We start from the raw sequence: 17,824 nt of genomic DNA on the forward strand, positions 1-17,824 counted from the left end.
TAACTTGTATCATTCAATAAAACTTCAAATTGTTTCACCGCTTCTTCCTCACTTATATCCAACATGAACTTTTCTTGTACTTTCCACACCGCTTTATCAGGTTCCAACTCTATATCTTGAATACCCGCGTCTACCATGAGTGCTATTAGATTGAGGATGAGATTTGCGTTTTTACGAAGTAACATGAGTGCTGTATAGGCGAGTGATTGAAAACGAGCGTAATGAGTGGAAGTGGTTCCTCCCATCGCGTCTACCATTTCTTTGCATACCTTGACAGGAGGTGGGTATGGTTTAGGGTCACGACCGAGTATGTAACCAAAGTCGACTGGAGGTTAGCAAAGTTTCGCTCGCTACTACTATGGAAATATCAGGTTGGGTACTCCTGCGTTATACGAGAGCGTACGCTATCGCCATAGATTAGGCTGACAACATCGGGAGAGAAATGACTCTCAGCCATGACCTATATGGAAGTTACTTCACTGGGATGGAGAAAATCGAACAAGTCTCACCATGGAAGAAATGTCCTGTACGTCAGAGAATGATACTCTAGGGAACAGAAAAGACTTACCATCCGGAGCCAGCATCAAATTGTCTAAATGGCGATCTCCCACACCTAAAACATATGTGAGGACGGAATATCCGGCTGTCGATTAGTCAAAACCTCAAATACCCTCAACTATTTCTATTCAGTCTCAAGGATGGAAGGCAGAAAATGTCTTTATGTTCAAGGGAGGGATAGGAGTGGGGACAACTGGTGCAAAAAAGTTTAGTCGAGACTCGTAGACGGGTGGAGCGACGATGAATAAAGGAAACAGGAAACAGAAACATAAACAAACAACTCACCACAACTTCTCACAAAAGTATCCATCACATCAGCTTCTATACCGTAACTTCCTAACGCTCCTTCATCCGCATGATCCACCCTCAAATAAGCTTGTAAACTTCCATACTCCGCCATGATACTAGCCAAACTTTTACTAGTAACAAATTGAACCATACCTTCATTCGTACTCGTTGCCAAAACACTATAAGGACTTAATCTCAAATCAAGATTCTCCTTGCGTAACAGACGATCCATCAAAGCGAAAAGTTGGATTACCAATTGATCTTGTCGTAAATCATCACCATTCTTAAATATTATAGGATAATCAGGTGAGATGATATTGATCCCTTCTCCATCTACGTCATCTTCTGATAAACGTGGTGAAGTATCTGTAGTTTCGAACCATAATAACAATGGTGATAAATTCGATTTGAAAACGGATGATTTTTCAGGTGTGATGGAAGATATACTGATGTGTGCGTTGATTGGCCATGGGAGTGGTGAAGGGAAAGGACATAAACCATGTTTTGGATCTGCTAGAAAAGATCGAAGTTTATCGATTTTCTTGGTACGAGAATCTCTTGAAGCTCGGATTTCTTTAGCACGCGTGGAAAGTGTTTCTACTAGTTCACCTTGACGTTTTAAAACTTCTCTTTGGATATTACCCTCAGGTGTCTATACAATGAGCCTTTATCGATGACGAAAGATAAAAAGGAGAAAGAAGGAAAGAAGTATGACTCACTTCAGATAGTTGTTTCATGAATTGGAATGCCACCCTGGCATACATTTTAGACAATGGCATGGTGACTCCACACTCAATCATCAAATACCAATGAAATGCCGTTCCTAATATAGGATTCGCAACACTTCGATCAATTAGGAACTTCGACAAACCACTATCATCTTCCTCATTGATTTCTGGAATCTCTTTACGTTTTTGTGTCTGTCTACCTCGACCTCGAACAGTATGCACAATCACAGATGGTTCGAATTTGAGAGCCTGTACCAGTTGTAGTAAATATAACAAAAGTTCCTCATCATCGGCTCTTTCTAATCGACGAACAGCAAAAGCCCTGACTCGGGAATCGCTGAAGCCCGGACCGAGAAGTTCGAGAGCGTCGTCCATACCTATCTCTTGGCCCCAGAGAGGGAGTAGTTTCTCGACAGCTTGTTTCGCTTCGACTGGATCTGACCATGTGACGCATTTGAGGAATTTAGTGAGCGATCGAGGGGAGCGGAAGAGAGAGAAACGGAATTTCCACAGAAGATCTTTGTCTAAAGGTGATAATTGGGCAGTGGGCGGGAATCTGAATATTTCCTAAATAAATCAGCAATGTCCCCCTCCCCCCTTTTCGTCCATGTTTCAAATCAACAGAAGGAGTCATCAGGACTCTTCTCACACGACTTGATGATACGATATGGATAGACAGGGCAGTAAAGAAGTAGATGGGTGAAACCCACATTGAGTCGATCTCGATCTGCTGGACCAGGCTTGAGATCCCTTCCTTCGTCCCCCAGCCTCTGACTCCGAAGTAATTTCCGATGTTTGACTTCTACCGGATTCTCTCTCAAAGCATCCGGATCGTATCGTCTCCACAAATATGGACCTGAAGACAAAAAGTCTGCTGGAAGTGCGGAAGTTTCTCTGGCATGAGGCAAAGGAGGTATGATAGGTGGGGGTGGTAAAATGATGGAACTTTCCTACATTGTCAGTTTATGACTAAAAACGTCTTCCCATCACCTCACCTGCTCGGAATAGACAATAGGAAAGTCGAATCTTGGTAAATCGACGTAAAGATAAAGTTTATCTGACTTGGATGATTCTTCCTATATCGTCAGCTCATTGATATGAAAGAAACTGTAAAACTGACGGCATGAATCTGTTCAATTTGACGGAATGTCATACGATCCAACCAGTCAATTTTTGTTATGTCACCTCGTTCGTATTCCTTGACCAACTGTGATACTAAGCTCCTACTTTCAATGACCTGTATTTGACACTGACCTCTTCCAATCTACCCATCTCATCTTGTTCATCCAGGGGCGTATCACTAGGAGTTGAGGTATCGGGAGATGTATCAGCTTCTTTACCTCTGTGAACGTATAATCTTTGTTGACCGCGTTTCAAAGTCCTACATTCGTCAGCTTGATGCAAGGTTGATTCCAGCTGACCTATTGGGAGAGAATAAAAACATCGTAGACCCTCCTACAGGTACTGGATCCCCGGGTCCTTGTACATCCCAAATTGTGAATGCGATTCTAGAGTTGAGTAACAAAGATGGGTATGTGATAGGTAATATGACAGTGTGGTTCCATCTTTTATATCAGCGAATCATTTCCTGAATAGAGAGACGCTGAAGAAGATATACTTGTAAGATTTCGTGTATTCTTTCCAAGGTGTTCGGAAAGATAAAGTGGCTGGTTGGTCGTTTGTCCATAATTGACATGTGACGTATAAGTCAGCAAGACCACTGTCATTCATGAGCTCCAACCTCAACATCAGTGAAACAGGCGCTCACTCGGTTTGTATACCAGTATGAGAGAGTTCGGGATGTTCCAATAGATCCGTATATGATTTCTTGGGAATACGACCTTCTAGAGAGGTTCTTGGTTGGTTAGCGCACACCAAGCGTTGAGATTGATTGAAACGCAGACATTTTCAAAGTGACATGAAGTTTGAGGTCACACAACCTTGCAAAAGAGTAGTCTTTGACCCTTGACGGGTTGGCCATGATGTTCAAGTATGTCTCATAGTCGATGTGAGCTTGTATGCGGTATACTGCTACTGTGTAGTGGTAGAGAGAAAGAACAGAGAGATAGGGAGAGTGGGGGGGAAATCAAGTCCGCCGTGTAAGCCGAACTGACTGACCGACGATAAAGTCACCCCAGACACACCCCCTTTCCTCCTCATGTCCACCATATCATCACCATCTGGACGTTCATATCTCTACTTTCAACTTGAAAACTACCTTCATCAATCAGTGGTAGTCATCCTACACCTATCCCATAATGGCACCAAATACCGGATCAACATCTTCCAAACCAAAAACAACCTCACCATGTCCTACCCCCACCCCTGGCCCTTCACGCCCACCTGTACCTCAAACACCTTTACTCAAACCTCATACCACCTTCGCCACCCGTCCTCGTCCCACTGGTAAACCCACTCCTGTAGCAACGAGACGGGTGGCCAATATGACAGAAGGAGGAACTTCAAACCCATCTCAACCGAATTTAGTTAATGGAGGAAGGAAAGAAAAAGGTAAACCCACACTTGATTGGATTCGTAAATTAGGTACTAGACGAGCTACATTGAGTGACATACCACCTTCTTCTTCTTCTTCCCCTATCCCACCTTTACCTTCTTCTCCTCCCGTCACAAAATCATCTCCTCGTACTTTACACCTTAATCTCGCTCGAGCTGGAAGATCCAATGGACCTAATGCCAATAACATTCCATCTAAAACGACCAACACACGTGTATCTTCTCCAAACAGAGCGATTTTAAGAAGAGAAGATACTCCTATAGCTTCTAGTTTCACAAGGACAGAATCACATTCACTGAGATCATATTCACTTTCTGCCGTATCTCCATCTGAACGTCAAGCCAACAATCCTTATCCATCTTTACCGGTTTCGATGCGACCTGTACCTTCATCAGTAACTTGGTCTAGGACTTCTTCCGTTTCTTCCGAAGGATCATTTCATCGACGAAGAAGGATTTCTTTAGCTGATGATGGTTCGTCATATCGACATAGTCGTTGGGCAGATGAAGATGCTTCGATTAGACCTATGCCACCTAATAGTCACCCAGGTAGTCCTACCCCTTCGACAAGTTTTGCTTCTCCACCAGGAAGTATAGCTGCCAGTGCTGGATTAGTGGAACATACTCATGGCAATCATGTTTATCATCGAGGTGGAGTAGAGATGCACAGACCTAGAACACATCAATCTATCTCTAGTATTGGGGCGGAATTGAGTATGGCATCTGGATCAAGTGAAACGGATGGATATGGAAGACATAGTAGACCAGATTCTACAAGTACAAAACCTACGACTATAGTCAGTTTTGATTCGACACATATCGGTCATATCGCTCAAGTATCACCACTCACACCACCCCATCATCATCATCATCAGACACACCCTCTTACTCCAAATCATGATACCAACAGACAAGTAGATCCGGATACACCATCAGCGAATTCTACACCTCCAGCTTCAACATTAGCTTCACCGGTTTCAGCTGGAAGTCCAAATGTCGGTATTTCTCATAATATACCAACGGTGATTTCATCACAAGCACCAAAACGTTCCATGCCTCATCCTAGGGACAATCCTCATCCTTTATCTCCACCAGAAGCAAATGCTTCTACTTTGACTCTTGCTTCCTCTACATTCGGTTTGGTACCTTCACCAATGCACGCTTATCAATTGGGACATTCGAGTACTTCTCCACCTCCTTCATTTCACAATATGCCCATGGGTAATTTACTTTCCGGTCCGTCGACCCTTCAACAATCTATGGCAATGGTATCACCTGACATTCCTCTTGCGCATCTTGAAACCCAACAAGTCCCTCCTACGGGCTCAGCGTCTCCTAACCACCTTGGTCACAACGGATCTTCTTTCTTAACAGAACCTCATACATCGAGTCCTGTCGATGACGCTCAGCAACCTGATGCTGCTGTCGCTGCTGGTCCTGGTGTCAATCTTAACGATTCTACCTCTGGTCCTGGTACTGCCGGTCCAGCAGTTGGACATGGTAATCCTGTCAATGTGGGCGTTATCAAACCCCCTGTTCGTCCCACTTCTCTGGTCACATCACCCAGTATCACCTGGGCTCGAGAACCTGATCGTCCAGATCCTTATGCGCCCAGTATCGCCCTCAGCGTCCAAGTCCCCTCCGTGCGTACAGGTGCGAGTGTTTGGGGTGGAGGAGGTAGAGTAGCGGATAGGGATGCGAGTGTAAGGGCTATACGGAGGAAAGGGAGTTGGGAAAGTTATGAGAGTGGATGGTCTTGGAGACCTTCGTCTGTGGCGGTGGCAGGTGGTGGGGGAGGTGGAGTTCTAGGTGGAGGTCAGGGTGGAGTTGGGGGAGGGAACATAGCAGTGGGGGTTGGTGGGAATGGTGAGAACGGAGAAATAGGATTTGGTGGGAGTGGGAGTGGGAATGGGAATGGGAATAGGGATATGGATGAGAAAGGGGGTGTGGAAAAGGATCATCTGGGAGTGTTAGGGAAAAATCCGAACATCCCTATAATACAAACTTCTCAAGGAGTAGTGATTGGTCAAGGGGTTGAAAATGAGAATATGGATGTTGTGCAAGGTTTGGTTGGTGGTGGAATTAACAGGCACCTTCTGGTTATAGACCAAGCAACGAATAAACAGGGAGAATCAAATGAAAATCAAGGAAGAGAAATAGAAACTCCCGCTTTAACAATGATCACCGCTTCTGAAAGTTTAAGGACAAGAGAAAGTTATACAACAGCTGAATTGATACCTTCCACTCCGACAGATTCCAACTCTTTATTATCACCTATATCACCTATCACAGTTATTCCTGATCGTTCTTTCACACCTACTTCCCCTATCGATCATACCTTGATACCTAATCACTTATCCTCTCCTAATCATTTATCTTCACCTATCGTTCAAAACACATCGACCGTCCCTAGAACACCTCCTGTATCTCCTCAATCCGTTTCACCATTATCTAACAGATCTCCCCGATCGCATGGATCTAATAAACCTGGAGGAGAAGTGAGATTAGAAGAAGGTTTAGTAGTTTGATCAGGAGTTTTCAATTGTAGCTGGTGAGATTTCAAAGTATGCATGTAGCGCACTATCATTGTTGTTCATTGTCCATACGTATATTCACATTTCATTTCATTTCATTTCATATCACATCACATAGGTTTACAGCTCGTCTCTGTTTCACGTATTTAGGTCGATGGTCTGATATCACTTCGTCATAGGATATCGTGGTCATATGCGAGAACTGGTTGATGGTTTTCGATCTGGCGTCGAAGGAGGAATGATGAACTGGGAATATACAAGTTTCATGTTTGTGAAGAATTGGTCAAGGAAGGAAAGTGGTGTTCCTAAGAGGGGTTCAGACTTTGGTCGCATTTCAAATTGATGCGATACGAGAGACGAGAGAAAGACCCTTCCATGGTAAAAACAAAATGGAGATGAACTAGGGTTTAATGAAAAGATTTGAAAGAAATTCCATCTTTTTCATACAGTCCACCATAAACCAGCAACACCTTTAGCATAACCAACAATCTCATTCCCAGATAATTTACTTTCACCAAATATCCTATCGACAAATGTTATAGGTACTTCTCCTACTGTATAACCAAGAGAACGAGCTCTGACGATGATTTCCATTTGGAATACATAACCTTTAGAAGTACATCTTGATATAATGTCTTTTATGACGTTTGTTCGATATAATCTGAACATCATCAATTTCTCTTTCACATTCACTTTCACATTAGTCATTCTTCCTCATTACCTTGACACATCTTCTTCAGGTCATTGTCCTATTATCGCACACTTGGAATGATTACACTTCTCGTCCAACTTGTCTCCAACTGACACAATTGTGGGGAGATCAACAATATCAAAGTTGGACTATTGGGATAGTCGAGAAATGTGGTAGGATGGTTAGGTGGTTTGGTTGTTTGATAAAAAATTCGAGAGTAAAAACATTGATGACTCACCGAAAACTTCCAGTCAAATCACTAACCCCAGGTCGAAGCAAAGTATCCGCTAAGAAATTCGCACCTCGCGATACTAATTTTCTTTTCAAATCCCATCCGTGTACTCCACCAGGTCCTAGACCTACATCTTTTGAGAAAGGTTTGGAATAGGAAGAATACCTAGTTCCTGTAACTATATCGAGATTGTGTAGTTTTTGTTGTCTGATATCAGTTGAGGGTGTACGGAGGAGAAAGGAGGACTTGCTTGATGAATTCGGGTATAAATTTTGGCTGTGAGTCAGATACAGATACGTCTGAGTGATATCATTACCTCGCTCAAGAACACTTGAATCAATTATGCGATTTTGCCCAGGTGAACGAGGAGGAGAGATAGCAGGATTGTATCAGTGGACAAGTGGGAAGGAGTGTCATTTGAGGACGAGGATGGAACATGAAATGTTGGGATTGGAATGAAAAGACCTACGTGATGAGAGAAATCAGCATCCATGATGATGACAAAGTTTCCCGTGCAAAAGTTCAATCCGTGAACATATGCCGTCCTACATTTCAGTAAAGTACTCAAGCTTTCTGGTCAGATGGACCAACCCAAGACCGAGTTTCCCAGCGCGGGGTTTGAGAATCTGGTCGTTAATTGAAGCATTGACAGCTTGGTATGAAGCCTCCCGCGTCTTCTCTAAAAGTATGCCTTTCACTCGTAAAGGGAACAAGAACTGATCTGCTATCTTTTCTTGATTGACCCTGTGAAATGTGGACAGTGTGACGGAAGGAATTGTAAATAACCCCACCACTCTATCCTCCCCATAAACCGTTGCTAATTGCCGAGCTACTTCTTGCGTACCATCAGGACTAGCATCATCTACCACTATCACCTCCCATGATATTCCACTATCAGTCAACCACCCATCCACACCGAAATCTGTTCATGGAATGTACGTGTTGTGTGGACGAACTGACCTGGTTTCGAAAGTCCGAGCGAGAAGCCAAACGATGATGGGTAGATTACGTCTTTCGTTGTATGTCGGTAAGATGACAGAATACTTGTCTGAGCCTGTGGAGTCAACTTATGAGTCTGGAACATTGGTGAACATCGACGTAGAGTAGACTTGATAAAAGGGGGAATGTGAAGGAAGGAAAGGAGGGAAGCGTATGACTGACCGGTGGTAGCGAGAGATGATGGCATGTCTATGACGGTATGCTGTGACATGTATGTTTTAGATCATGAACTCTAGATCTACAGTCTGTATAAAGGTCCCTCTACCTCGGACAAGACGTACTGTATGCAAGGATGATGATGTAGACGAAGAGAAATGTGACGTCAAGAAAAAGATGAAATCTTCTCGTACCGTGGACGGGAAGTCTCAGGTTGAAATCTTCTCGCGTCCGGCCTGAACCTGGACTCCATTCATCTTCAATACTCATCTCTTGTAGACTTCATGTATCGGAATCACCACCACAGGCTACTTAATTATCACTGCATAGATGCAATCAGACTGTCTGGGTTGTTTATTGAAGCATTGCTTTCACTTCAGGGCCTCCTCAGGATGGGAACATGGGAATTGAGAGATAAACTCTCTGTTTTGACCGACGGCGTACGTCTGACATACCGTGAGTACTAGTAATATTGGTAGACCATGCATGACAATTGAGATAAGACATAGAATAGAATCAAGTCTTCTGTCCAGACGCTTAAACACATGTTGGATCATCAAGATAGGTGACAAAAAGAGTGAGTATGAACCATGAACGGCTTCTCCTTCCGTCTACCATCATCCGCCATATTCTTCTTCTCTCTCCTTCGCCAACATTCCAGATGGTGGTTTCATGATCTTGATCCCTCTTTTGACTCTCTACGTTGGACATGTTTTTGGTATCACTTGATTGTGTCTTACATGTCACATCTTGTAAAACACAATCAAAGATGTGCTCAATGTTGGAAGGCAAATGAGGAATAAGGGGATGCGTAATGACAGTAAGGTACCCTAGGTAACCTCATCTCATAGCTTAGTAGACAGGAGAACTGAGAGAACATGCTAGCAGGATGGAATAGAATGTGGTGCAGGATTTCAGACTGGAATATGAGAAAGAGCCGCACGGCACTAGAAGCAACATCCCTGTCAAAGTTACCAGGAAAGGATCACTCACCCTTCTGCCGGCCGCCAAGGGTCAACAAATGACCCGGACACCCCATACCGCCTTATTATGACACTCATTTGGTAACTGGAATCAGCTACCCGGTATCAGCGTGTGATCTTATTTCAAAAACATGCATACTCACATGTGGGACATCAGGCTGGCACAATGACGGTTAGAAGCAACACAACTTCAGCGGATGTTCTAGTATCTATCGTTTTACCTCAAGGTCTATACCAGGTTGTGGGAAGGTACTGCACATGATACAAACCTTGACATGACTTATTTGGATTGGTGAGACACGGAATTGTTGATGGAAGGTAGGGGTTTGAAGAATGACTACTTACTAAAGTGTATCATTCAATCGCTTGATCTACCAACCAAGAGCTATCGGCAAGTCCTTAGCTAAATCCAGTTCCTACATATCTTGCACGAAGTAGCTAACTGCTGGTTAGCTTGTTACTATATTCTACAGGTCAACGGGCTAGCGGATCCACTTACTTACACTTTGTTATCCACTCGGCACACCTGGACCGCCAGGAGAGATGCGGGTTGCAGGTGTACAAAGACGCTAAAACACTGTTTGGACTTCCATTTCTGGGACTTTGCCTTGCAGACATTGCTCAGCATCGCTTTTTAAGCGAATGTCATCCGTGGATCACCCCAGATGGGCAAATAAGCATCAACAAGTGGTTTGATCAAAATTGTGGTAGAGGTGGAGAACCGAAAAGTTAACCTGAGACTTCCCGGCCACCGTATCTCGTCCGTTTCATCTCCTCCTCCTGGTTCTCCTTCCGCTTCTCGCCAGTCCTCCCGCCGCTTCTCCCGCCGCTTCTCCTCCTCCTGGTTCTCCTTCCTAGGATCTGAGGCAATGACTTGAACAGCCTACATGTCACGGCCGTCGAACAACTATTTCTTAATAGACCGACGGTCGACGAACCTCGGCTAACTTCACGCTCTGAGTCGATGTCTCACCCAACCAGGAGGGCGCAGACGTCGAAAGGGGTGTAACTACGGCGTACTTCGGCGTAGTTACTCTAACTAGGGTTTTGTTCTACTGATGGCGATGTATCTTGATTTATAGCTATCTCTATCTGTCTTTCACTACTGACAACAATCAAGGATCGCTGAAGAACTTCAGCGATCTTCTCAGCTAATATTATCTACTCCTCCTAGACGTTCATCCAACCCTCTCGCGCTTTGACGTACTTCAACGCACTTCGTCCAACTTCCCCGAGCCCTCGGCCATCCTCTTCCTCCTTCGACTAACTCCGCCTAACATCGCCGCACTTCTGCTCCCATTGTCCCTACTTAGCCTAACTCCGTCTAACTTCGCCGTACTTCTGCTCCCATTGTCCCTACTTAGACTAACTCCGCCTAACATCGCCGCACTTCTGCTCCCATTGTCCCTACTTAGCCTAACTCCGTCTAACTTCGCCGTACTTCTGCTCCCATTGTCCCTACTTAGACTAACTCCGCCTAACATCGCCGCACTTCTGCTCCCATTGTCCCTACCTAGCCTAACTCCGTCTAACTTCGCCGTACTTGGTGTCAGAAGTCCTGAGTTACGTGTAGAGTAAAGAGGTTAAGGCGTGATGGGGTTTTGATGGCCAAAGGAGGGTCATTGTTGGTGGAGTAACCGAGGTGTCGCGACGTAGTTCGTGACAGTCGCCCCCTTCTTTAGCCGCGAACGTCCTCGTGAGCGATTACACCTCTGTCGTGTCAAGAGAACTTAGCAGCGTAGTACCCTCATTCTCTCCCTCCCCATGACCATCCTTCACCCTTCTGCTCTTTGCGCCGCACTTCGTAGTTGGGCCTCCTTTCACTCCAAAACCCGACAATGAGACTCCCCTAACTTCGTCGAGGTTTGCCGTAAGAAGCCCTGTGTCTTTTGTAGGTGAGACACGCTTCCTGAATGGCAGCCGAATAACACCGTTGTTTGTCGAAGTAACCCTCGCTTATATTGAGATGAGACACTATAGCGTGGGAATTTTGATCGTCCCTGCGATGCCTTTTGTTGATGAAACGCGAAGTTTGCTGCATGTTGACGACGAGGGTTTAGGTTTGATTATACTAAATACTGAGCAGTTCGTCGAGCTTCTCTCTTTTTCCCATCTGCTTTCAAAACTTTCTATCTCTCTTACCTAGAAAACAGATTTGTTACCTTGAATCATCTTTTATTTCTTTAAGTATTTTTAACGTCATGGCCCCTCCTACTCCCACCTCTAACCCTTTCGCCGCCATGAGGAACTTTGGTGGTATGGTGTCGTCTGCTCGTGAGTTATTCCTCGACACTTACCTTACTTCGCCGGACTTGGCTGATGTTCAGTTTCCTTCGGCGACAGATCTCGCCAAGTCTCCTCCCTCGGCCTCGGCACCCTCTCTTTGGGGGAGCCGTCTGGCGATGTCCCGCCTCCTCGCTCCGCTTCTCCTCCCGCCGGTCCTCCCGCTGGTTCTCCCTCTGCTTCTCCTCCTCCTGGTCCTCGCTCTGCTTCCCCTCCTGCCGCCAGTCCTCGCCGCAGGACGCCCGCCTTTCGTCCTGGTGAGTCTCCGTCCTCCTCCGACCAGGAGTCGCTCAGTGGTTCGGAGTCGGACGATCAGTCAGACTTCGAAGGAAAAGGGGGTGATTATAGTGATGAGGATGATAGAATCGTGTCGGAGGGTGAAACCGAGTTAGAGGAACACTCGGATGATGATATGGTGGCGGTTAGTGTAGAGGACAACAACGTAGATAGTCCTGAGCGTGAGTTCTTCGTCCAACCTCTCACACCTTCGCCGAACTTGGCCTTGTTTATCTGTTCTTTAGCTCTCCAAGACATTGCTAACTCGCAGCCGGTCCTGCCCCTCCCCCTGCTCAAATTGTGGGCCAGAAACGACGCCGTTCCCTCTCTTCTTCTTCTTCTTCCTCTTCTTCTTCTTCCTCTTCTTCTTCCTCTTCCGGGGTTCTCCCCCCCCCCAACGCCATCGCCGCTGCCGCCGCTGCCGCCGCTGCTGCCGCCGCCGCCGCCGGTCCTGCTGCCGCCGTCCCCGTCGCTGCTCCCCCCCCTTCTCCCAGAGGGGAGCCTTCGCCCAAACGGGTGAAGAGATCACTGCGGGAAGAAGAGTACTTGTGGGAGAAGATGAAGTCCGAGCCTGGTCGTTGGATCGCGGTTGGTGTTGACGAAGCGTGTGATCGTTGCCGGTGAGTCCACCTATTCCTACTACGCCGAAGTTACTCCTGCTAATTAGTAGACGTGAGATTATCACGTATAATCGTCCAAACTAGCCCTGCCTCAAGGCAGTCAGGCCACACAACAAGGCCCTCCGTTGTGCTTCATGCACGTCTGGCCCCTGCTCCTTCTGTCCCGTTTCCTCTGCCCGGGACATCCCGCCCCGTCCCTTCGACGCTTCTCCTCTCCCCCCTCCCCAGACTCCAGCGTCTGTCCCCCGTTCGCGGGTACCGTCTTCGTCTCTCCGGTCGGTTCGCCGTACTTCGCCGGACCTCCGCCCGTCGCCTCCGTCGCCGTCGCCCTTCGCTCCTGTGGCCGGCCCATCACGTCTCCCGGCTGTTCCTCCTTCGTCTTCTCGCCGTCCTTCGGCCTCTGCTCCTTCGGCCTCCCGTCCTTCGGCCCCTCGTCCGTCCTCTCCTGTGGTGGCTTCTCCTCCGGCCCACAGCACCCGAAGTCGCCGTCCTTCTGCTCCTCCGGCCGCTTCGGCGGCCCCTCCCGTCACCCCTCCCTCTGCTTCCCAGAAGACACCGAAGTCTTCTTTAAAGAAATCAAAAGGGAAATCTAAAGAGAAGGAGGTTGCCTTCAATGATGGTGATGTGGAAGGTGAAGATACTCAGCGTGCTGGTCCCTCTGCTCCCCGGTTGTCCCTCGTCCACCCTCGTATCTCCCTGGACGTCCGTATTCCTGAGGACGAAAAGGAATTCGCCACTTATCGTTCTCTCGTCCTCGGTCTCACTACTCAGCTTGAGGCCGCCCGAAATGATACATCTCTCCTGCTTGACTTCTCTTCTCGTCAAGCTAACGCTTTAAACAATCTTACTGCGGCGTTAGTAGATGTAGTCAACACTGGGGCTCTGGACGACGAAGCAAGGACAAGGTTAGCGGACGTCTCTCGCCGAAGCCTTACTGAGATAGCCGATGTTCGCCGAAGACTGTTCGACACCCCCTTCCTAGTCACTCCTATGGCGTATGAGCCACCACCGTCCCTTGACTGGTTAGGTCGCCGTAGTAGTTCTCGTGTCCCAGCTTCCGCCCAGACTGCTCTCGACCTCCTCAGTCTTCCCTTCGAGTGTCTACGGACCATACGTTCTCTGTGGAGGACTCCGAGCATGCAAGCTGCTCGAGATGTCCAGGACTTCGGTGACTTCTTTGGGGCTATGAATCGGGCATGGAATGCTTCTCTCTCTACTGCGTTCCCGTCTGAGACTCTCGATCTACCTTCGGTCATCGGTAGCCTCCACACCAATCCCGCGGGACCGAGTAGATCGAAGGAGAAAGGAAAAGGAAAAGGTAAGGGTAAGAGTAAGGACAAGTGAGCGGTACGTAGCTGTAATCCTATGTTGTATGCAGTACGTTCTATCTCCTAGCCCTTCGCAGTCGCCCTTCTTTCGGCTTAGTAGGGTGAAGTTCGTGGAACTTCGCCAATATGTCATCAGCTCCATCGACGTTCTCCACTGGTTCCCATGATACTGAATCGTCTGTTCCTTCGTAACCTAACCACTCCACCAAGTACTCTAACTTTCCTGACCTCTTATTTACTCTAGAGTCCACAATATCCTTTACCTCCCAAGACTCTCCCACATTGTCTACTTCTACTGGCCCAGGTGGCTCAGCTTGCTGACCAGGAAATATTGGAGGGTGATAAGGACGGAGCAAGGAGACATGGAATACATCATGGATACCTGCCATCGTTCCTGGTAATTCCAATTTACAAGCATGAGAACCTACCTGCCGTACTACCTTGTACGGCCCACTTTGCTTAACATCTAACTTCTTCATTGGTCTCTTCGTCTTAATATTCTCTAACGACAGCATCACTAGGTCTCCTTCCGCGAAGTTCGGCGTAGTCCGGTGTTTCCTATTGTATCCTTCGGCGTACTTCTCATTAGCTTTCTCAATTCCTTCGATACAATCTTTGTGTATTTCAGTCAAGTCTTTTACCACCACCGTAGCAGCGGGCACTTCGACCTCGCTAGCCTTTATCTCTTCAGCCCAACGAGGGTGATATCCATAGTTCGCATAGAATGGGGTTTTGTTTATCGCAGAGTGCTGGGTGTTGTTGTAAGCAAAGCTAGCTCGAGCGAGTAGCTTTGACCAGTCGTTCTGCTGGTAGGAGGTGAAGATTCGAAGATACAGTTCCAAAGACTGGTTGGTTCGTTCGGTCTGTCCGTCAGTCTGTGGATGATATGCAGTAGAGAGATGTAGTCTTATTCCGAGACTATCGGTCAAATTCTTCCAGAACTTGGAGGTAAACTTCGATCCCCTGTCCGATACTATATTCTCTGGCAACCCATGCTGGGCCACCACATAGTCCAATATCAACTCTGATAGGCCGGCTGCGGTTAACTTCGTCGTAGTCGGGATAAAAATGGCCCATTTGGTCAACCGATCCACCACTACCAGGATGGAATTATATCCATGGGAATTTGGCAGCTCCTCGATAAAATCCATCGAGATGCTAGACCAAGGTTTCGTAGCTACCTCCAGTGGTTTAAGCTCTCCATGGGGTTTCTGTCTGTTAGTCTTTGCCCTCTGACATACCGCGCATCCAGCGATGTAGTCCTCAACATCCTTCCTTACTCCAATCCAGACATAGTCCCTTAGAACTAGCTCAAGGGTCTTCGCTGAACCTGGGTGACCAGCTAAGGCCGAGTCATGTCGCATTTTCATGATCTTCAGCCGAGCATCGGCGTAGTTCGGCACATAAATGTGATCGTCGAAGGTGAGGAAACCTCTTGAGTTCCACCCCCCACGAAGGATTAGAGGAGACCGCGAACTACGGCGTAGTTCGGTGATTGATCCTGGTTCCTGCACGTTATCGTTACACGTAGGATGAGAACACTCAGCGCAAACGACTCCTAATAATTCTTCTCTGACCCCTTCTATGTCTTCGTCCTCCTGAACTCCAAGTACTAGATCCATAGGGTCCACAAGATCATTTTCCTTTACCTCCCTTGTCCCTTGCAATGCTCGAAGGAGGTGACGCAACTCCGACGTGGTGGCGTCAACTTCGTCGAACTTCGGCAGACCTTGGATAAGGTTGCTCTCTTGTACCATGGTACTTCCTTTCCCGGAATGATAGTCCGCCCGTCTAGATAATCCATCTGGAAGACTTGCCTGGGTTCCTGGCCGATAAACCATTTTAAACCTGAAGTTAGCTAGCTCCTCTACCCACCTACCTTGCCGAGGACTGAGTTGTTTCGGTTCCATCCAGTAGGTAAGGTTTAGATGGTCGGTAAGTACTGTGGTTTCTACCTGCAATAATAAGTGTCTCCTTCTTCTGAAACCCTCCACTACAGCGAGGAACTCCTTTTCTCCTACCGTATAATTCAGTTGAGCTGTGTTGAAAGCACCAGACTCAATAGCTACCGGGTGTTCTTGACCAGCCGTGTTGATCTGCGAAATTATGAACCCCCAGCCGAAGAACGACGCATCTGTCTGTAATATCGTCTTCAATGTAGGGTCAAAATGGGCTAATACCGGCGCAGTACACATCCTAGCCTTCAACTCTTTGAAGGCTGACTCCTGTTCGACTCCCCATACAAATGGTACCTCCTTCCTTGTCAAGTCATTGATAGGTCTAGCAATCTTCGAGAAGTTGGGGACAAAGCGCCTGTAGTAGCTTACAACTCCAATGAATCCCCTTGACTCTCGTAGATTCTTAGGACGTGGGAAGGAAGTGATGGCATCAATGTATTCTGGGTTCACCGATACACCTTTAGAGGATACCACGAAACCCAGAAACACCACCGAATCTCTTTCGAACTCGCACTTACTAGCTTTCACGTACAGGCTCGCCTTCCGCAGTACCTCAAAGACCTTCGCCGTAGTTCCTCGTAATTCCTCCAACGTATTCCCATAAATGAGGATATCGTCAATGTAGACCACGACTCCATTCCCTAGTAGCTCTCTAAACACCTCATTTAGGAAGTGTTGGAAGACCGCGGGGGCGTTTCGCAGCCCATCACGAACAACCAGAGATTCAAACATACCATACTGTGTCCTGAACGCCGTCAGGTGTTCATGTCCCTCTGTCACCCTCAACAATTGGTATGCTCCAATTAGATCTAGTTTGCTGAAATACCTTGCTTTTCCAAGTTCCTCAGTAATTTGACCTATTAGAGGGAGAGGGTAGGCATCTGGTATGGTCGCTTCGTTCAGTTTTCGATAGTCGATGACCATTCGCCATTGTCCTTCGGCTTTCTTCGGTATCATAAACATTGGTGAGCCGTATGGCGAGTTACTTGCCCGAATTCGGCCAGCGGCGATTTCGCGATCTAGTATGTCTCTCAGCGCGCGTCTCTGATCTTCTCCTTGAGCATAGAGGGAGGCGACCTTAAGGTTCGCCCCCTCCTTAAGCTCAAACTTCAAATCGTAGGACCTTGAAGGGGGGAGGGTCTCTCCTCCCTTCTTCGGATTAAAAACGTCAATGTACTGGTGGTATTGTTCAGGAACTACCTGGAACAACTCGTCTTGTTCCTCCGGGCTCAGCTCTTCAAGCTCATCTTCGCCGCGGAGGTCTATCACGTCCGTCGGAGTCGGCAGCCCTATGGCCGCTAACTTCGCCGCACTTGGTGGGGTTGGGATGGGAAATTTCACCGAGTTGTCTCTTCCATCAAGGACAACCCCTTCCTTCCTCATCCAATCCCACCCTATCACAACATCTGCGTCGCAGAGCGTTGTTACATCGAGACAAACAGATCGCACTTCGGCGTCCTTCGTCAAACTAAATCCGACTTCGACAAACTCGGTGATGGGTCCAGCGACACTCACCGAGCCGTCGAACATGTGAACGGGTACGCTCACCTGATATCGCCTCTTTTCTACACCTATCTTCGCTGCCGCCCTAGGGCTTATATATGAACAAGTAGCTCCAGTGTCCCAGAGCGTAGTTAGCTTTATTCCATTAATGAAAATGTCCGATTTAGGTTGAT

At 47.1% G+C, this 17,824-nt stretch overlaps 4 protein-coding genes across 4 annotated transcripts in view; 2 read left to right on the top strand and 2 right to left on the bottom strand.

Moving 5' to 3' along the window:
* The window catches only part of TREMEDRAFT_74295 (uncharacterized protein), a gene marked incomplete at its 3' end in the record, with an annotated part of 3,846 nt that extends 229 nt beyond the window's left edge, over positions 1–3,617 (bottom strand). The window contains exons 1-13 of the mRNA XM_007005889.1: positions 3,479–3,617; positions 3,343–3,429; positions 3,193–3,294; positions 2,996–3,139; positions 2,829–2,955; positions 2,695–2,781; positions 2,570–2,650; positions 2,285–2,524; positions 1,566–2,141; positions 844–1,498; positions 569–643; positions 510–524; positions 5–325 (exon numbers count right to left, since the gene is read on the bottom strand). Of these exons, the coding sequence (XP_007005951.1) occupies positions 5–325; positions 510–524; positions 569–643; positions 844–1,498; positions 1,566–2,141; positions 2,285–2,524; positions 2,570–2,650; positions 2,695–2,781; positions 2,829–2,955; positions 2,996–3,139; positions 3,193–3,294; positions 3,343–3,429; positions 3,479–3,555 (2,587 nt within the window). The 5' untranslated portion in view covers positions 3,556–3,617. The remainder of the gene's footprint in view (positions 1–4; positions 326–509; positions 525–568; positions 644–843; positions 1,499–1,565; positions 2,142–2,284; positions 2,525–2,569; positions 2,651–2,694; positions 2,782–2,828; positions 2,956–2,995; positions 3,140–3,192; positions 3,295–3,342; positions 3,430–3,478) is intronic.
* A 215-nt stretch (positions 3,618–3,832) lies between these two features.
* On the top strand, positions 3,833–6,616 carry TREMEDRAFT_63650 (uncharacterized protein; the record flags this gene model as incomplete). The annotated part of the gene is made up of 1 exon (XM_007005800.1): positions 3,833–6,616. The coding sequence occupies one exon, from the start codon at positions 3,833–3,835 to the stop codon at positions 6,614–6,616; it is 2,784 nt and encodes a 927-aa protein (XP_007005862.1).
* A 428-nt stretch (positions 6,617–7,044) lies between these two features.
* TREMEDRAFT_72010 (uncharacterized protein) lies at positions 7,045–8,842 on the bottom strand. Its single transcript, XM_007005890.1, has 8 exons — positions 8,707–8,842; positions 8,506–8,599; positions 8,337–8,436; positions 8,137–8,171; positions 8,015–8,090; positions 7,801–7,821; positions 7,552–7,757; positions 7,045–7,283 (listed from the first exon to the last, which is right to left on the bottom strand). Exons 1-8 carry the CDS (start codon positions 8,753–8,755, stop codon positions 7,064–7,066), a joined length of 801 nt encoding a protein of 266 aa, XP_007005952.1. The 5' UTR covers positions 8,756–8,842; the 3' UTR covers positions 7,045–7,063.
* Positions 8,843–11,884: 3,042 nt separating this feature from the next.
* On the top strand, positions 11,885–14,206 carry TREMEDRAFT_63652 (uncharacterized protein; the record flags this gene model as incomplete). Its single annotated transcript, XM_007005801.1, has 6 exons — positions 11,885–11,957; positions 12,011–12,223; positions 12,287–12,424; positions 12,514–12,862; positions 12,913–12,914; positions 12,963–14,206. The coding sequence occupies 6 exons, from the start codon at positions 11,885–11,887 to the stop codon at positions 14,204–14,206; spliced, it is 2,019 nt and encodes a 672-aa protein (XP_007005863.1).
* Positions 14,207–17,824: the final 3,618 nt, after the last annotated feature.

The sequence above is a fragment of the Tremella mesenterica genome (assembly GCF_000271645.1).
Source record: "Tremella mesenterica DSM 1558 unplaced genomic scaffold TREMEscaffold_8, whole genome shotgun sequence".
Lineage (NCBI taxonomy): Eukaryota > Fungi > Basidiomycota > Tremellomycetes > Tremellales > Tremellaceae > Tremella > Tremella mesenterica.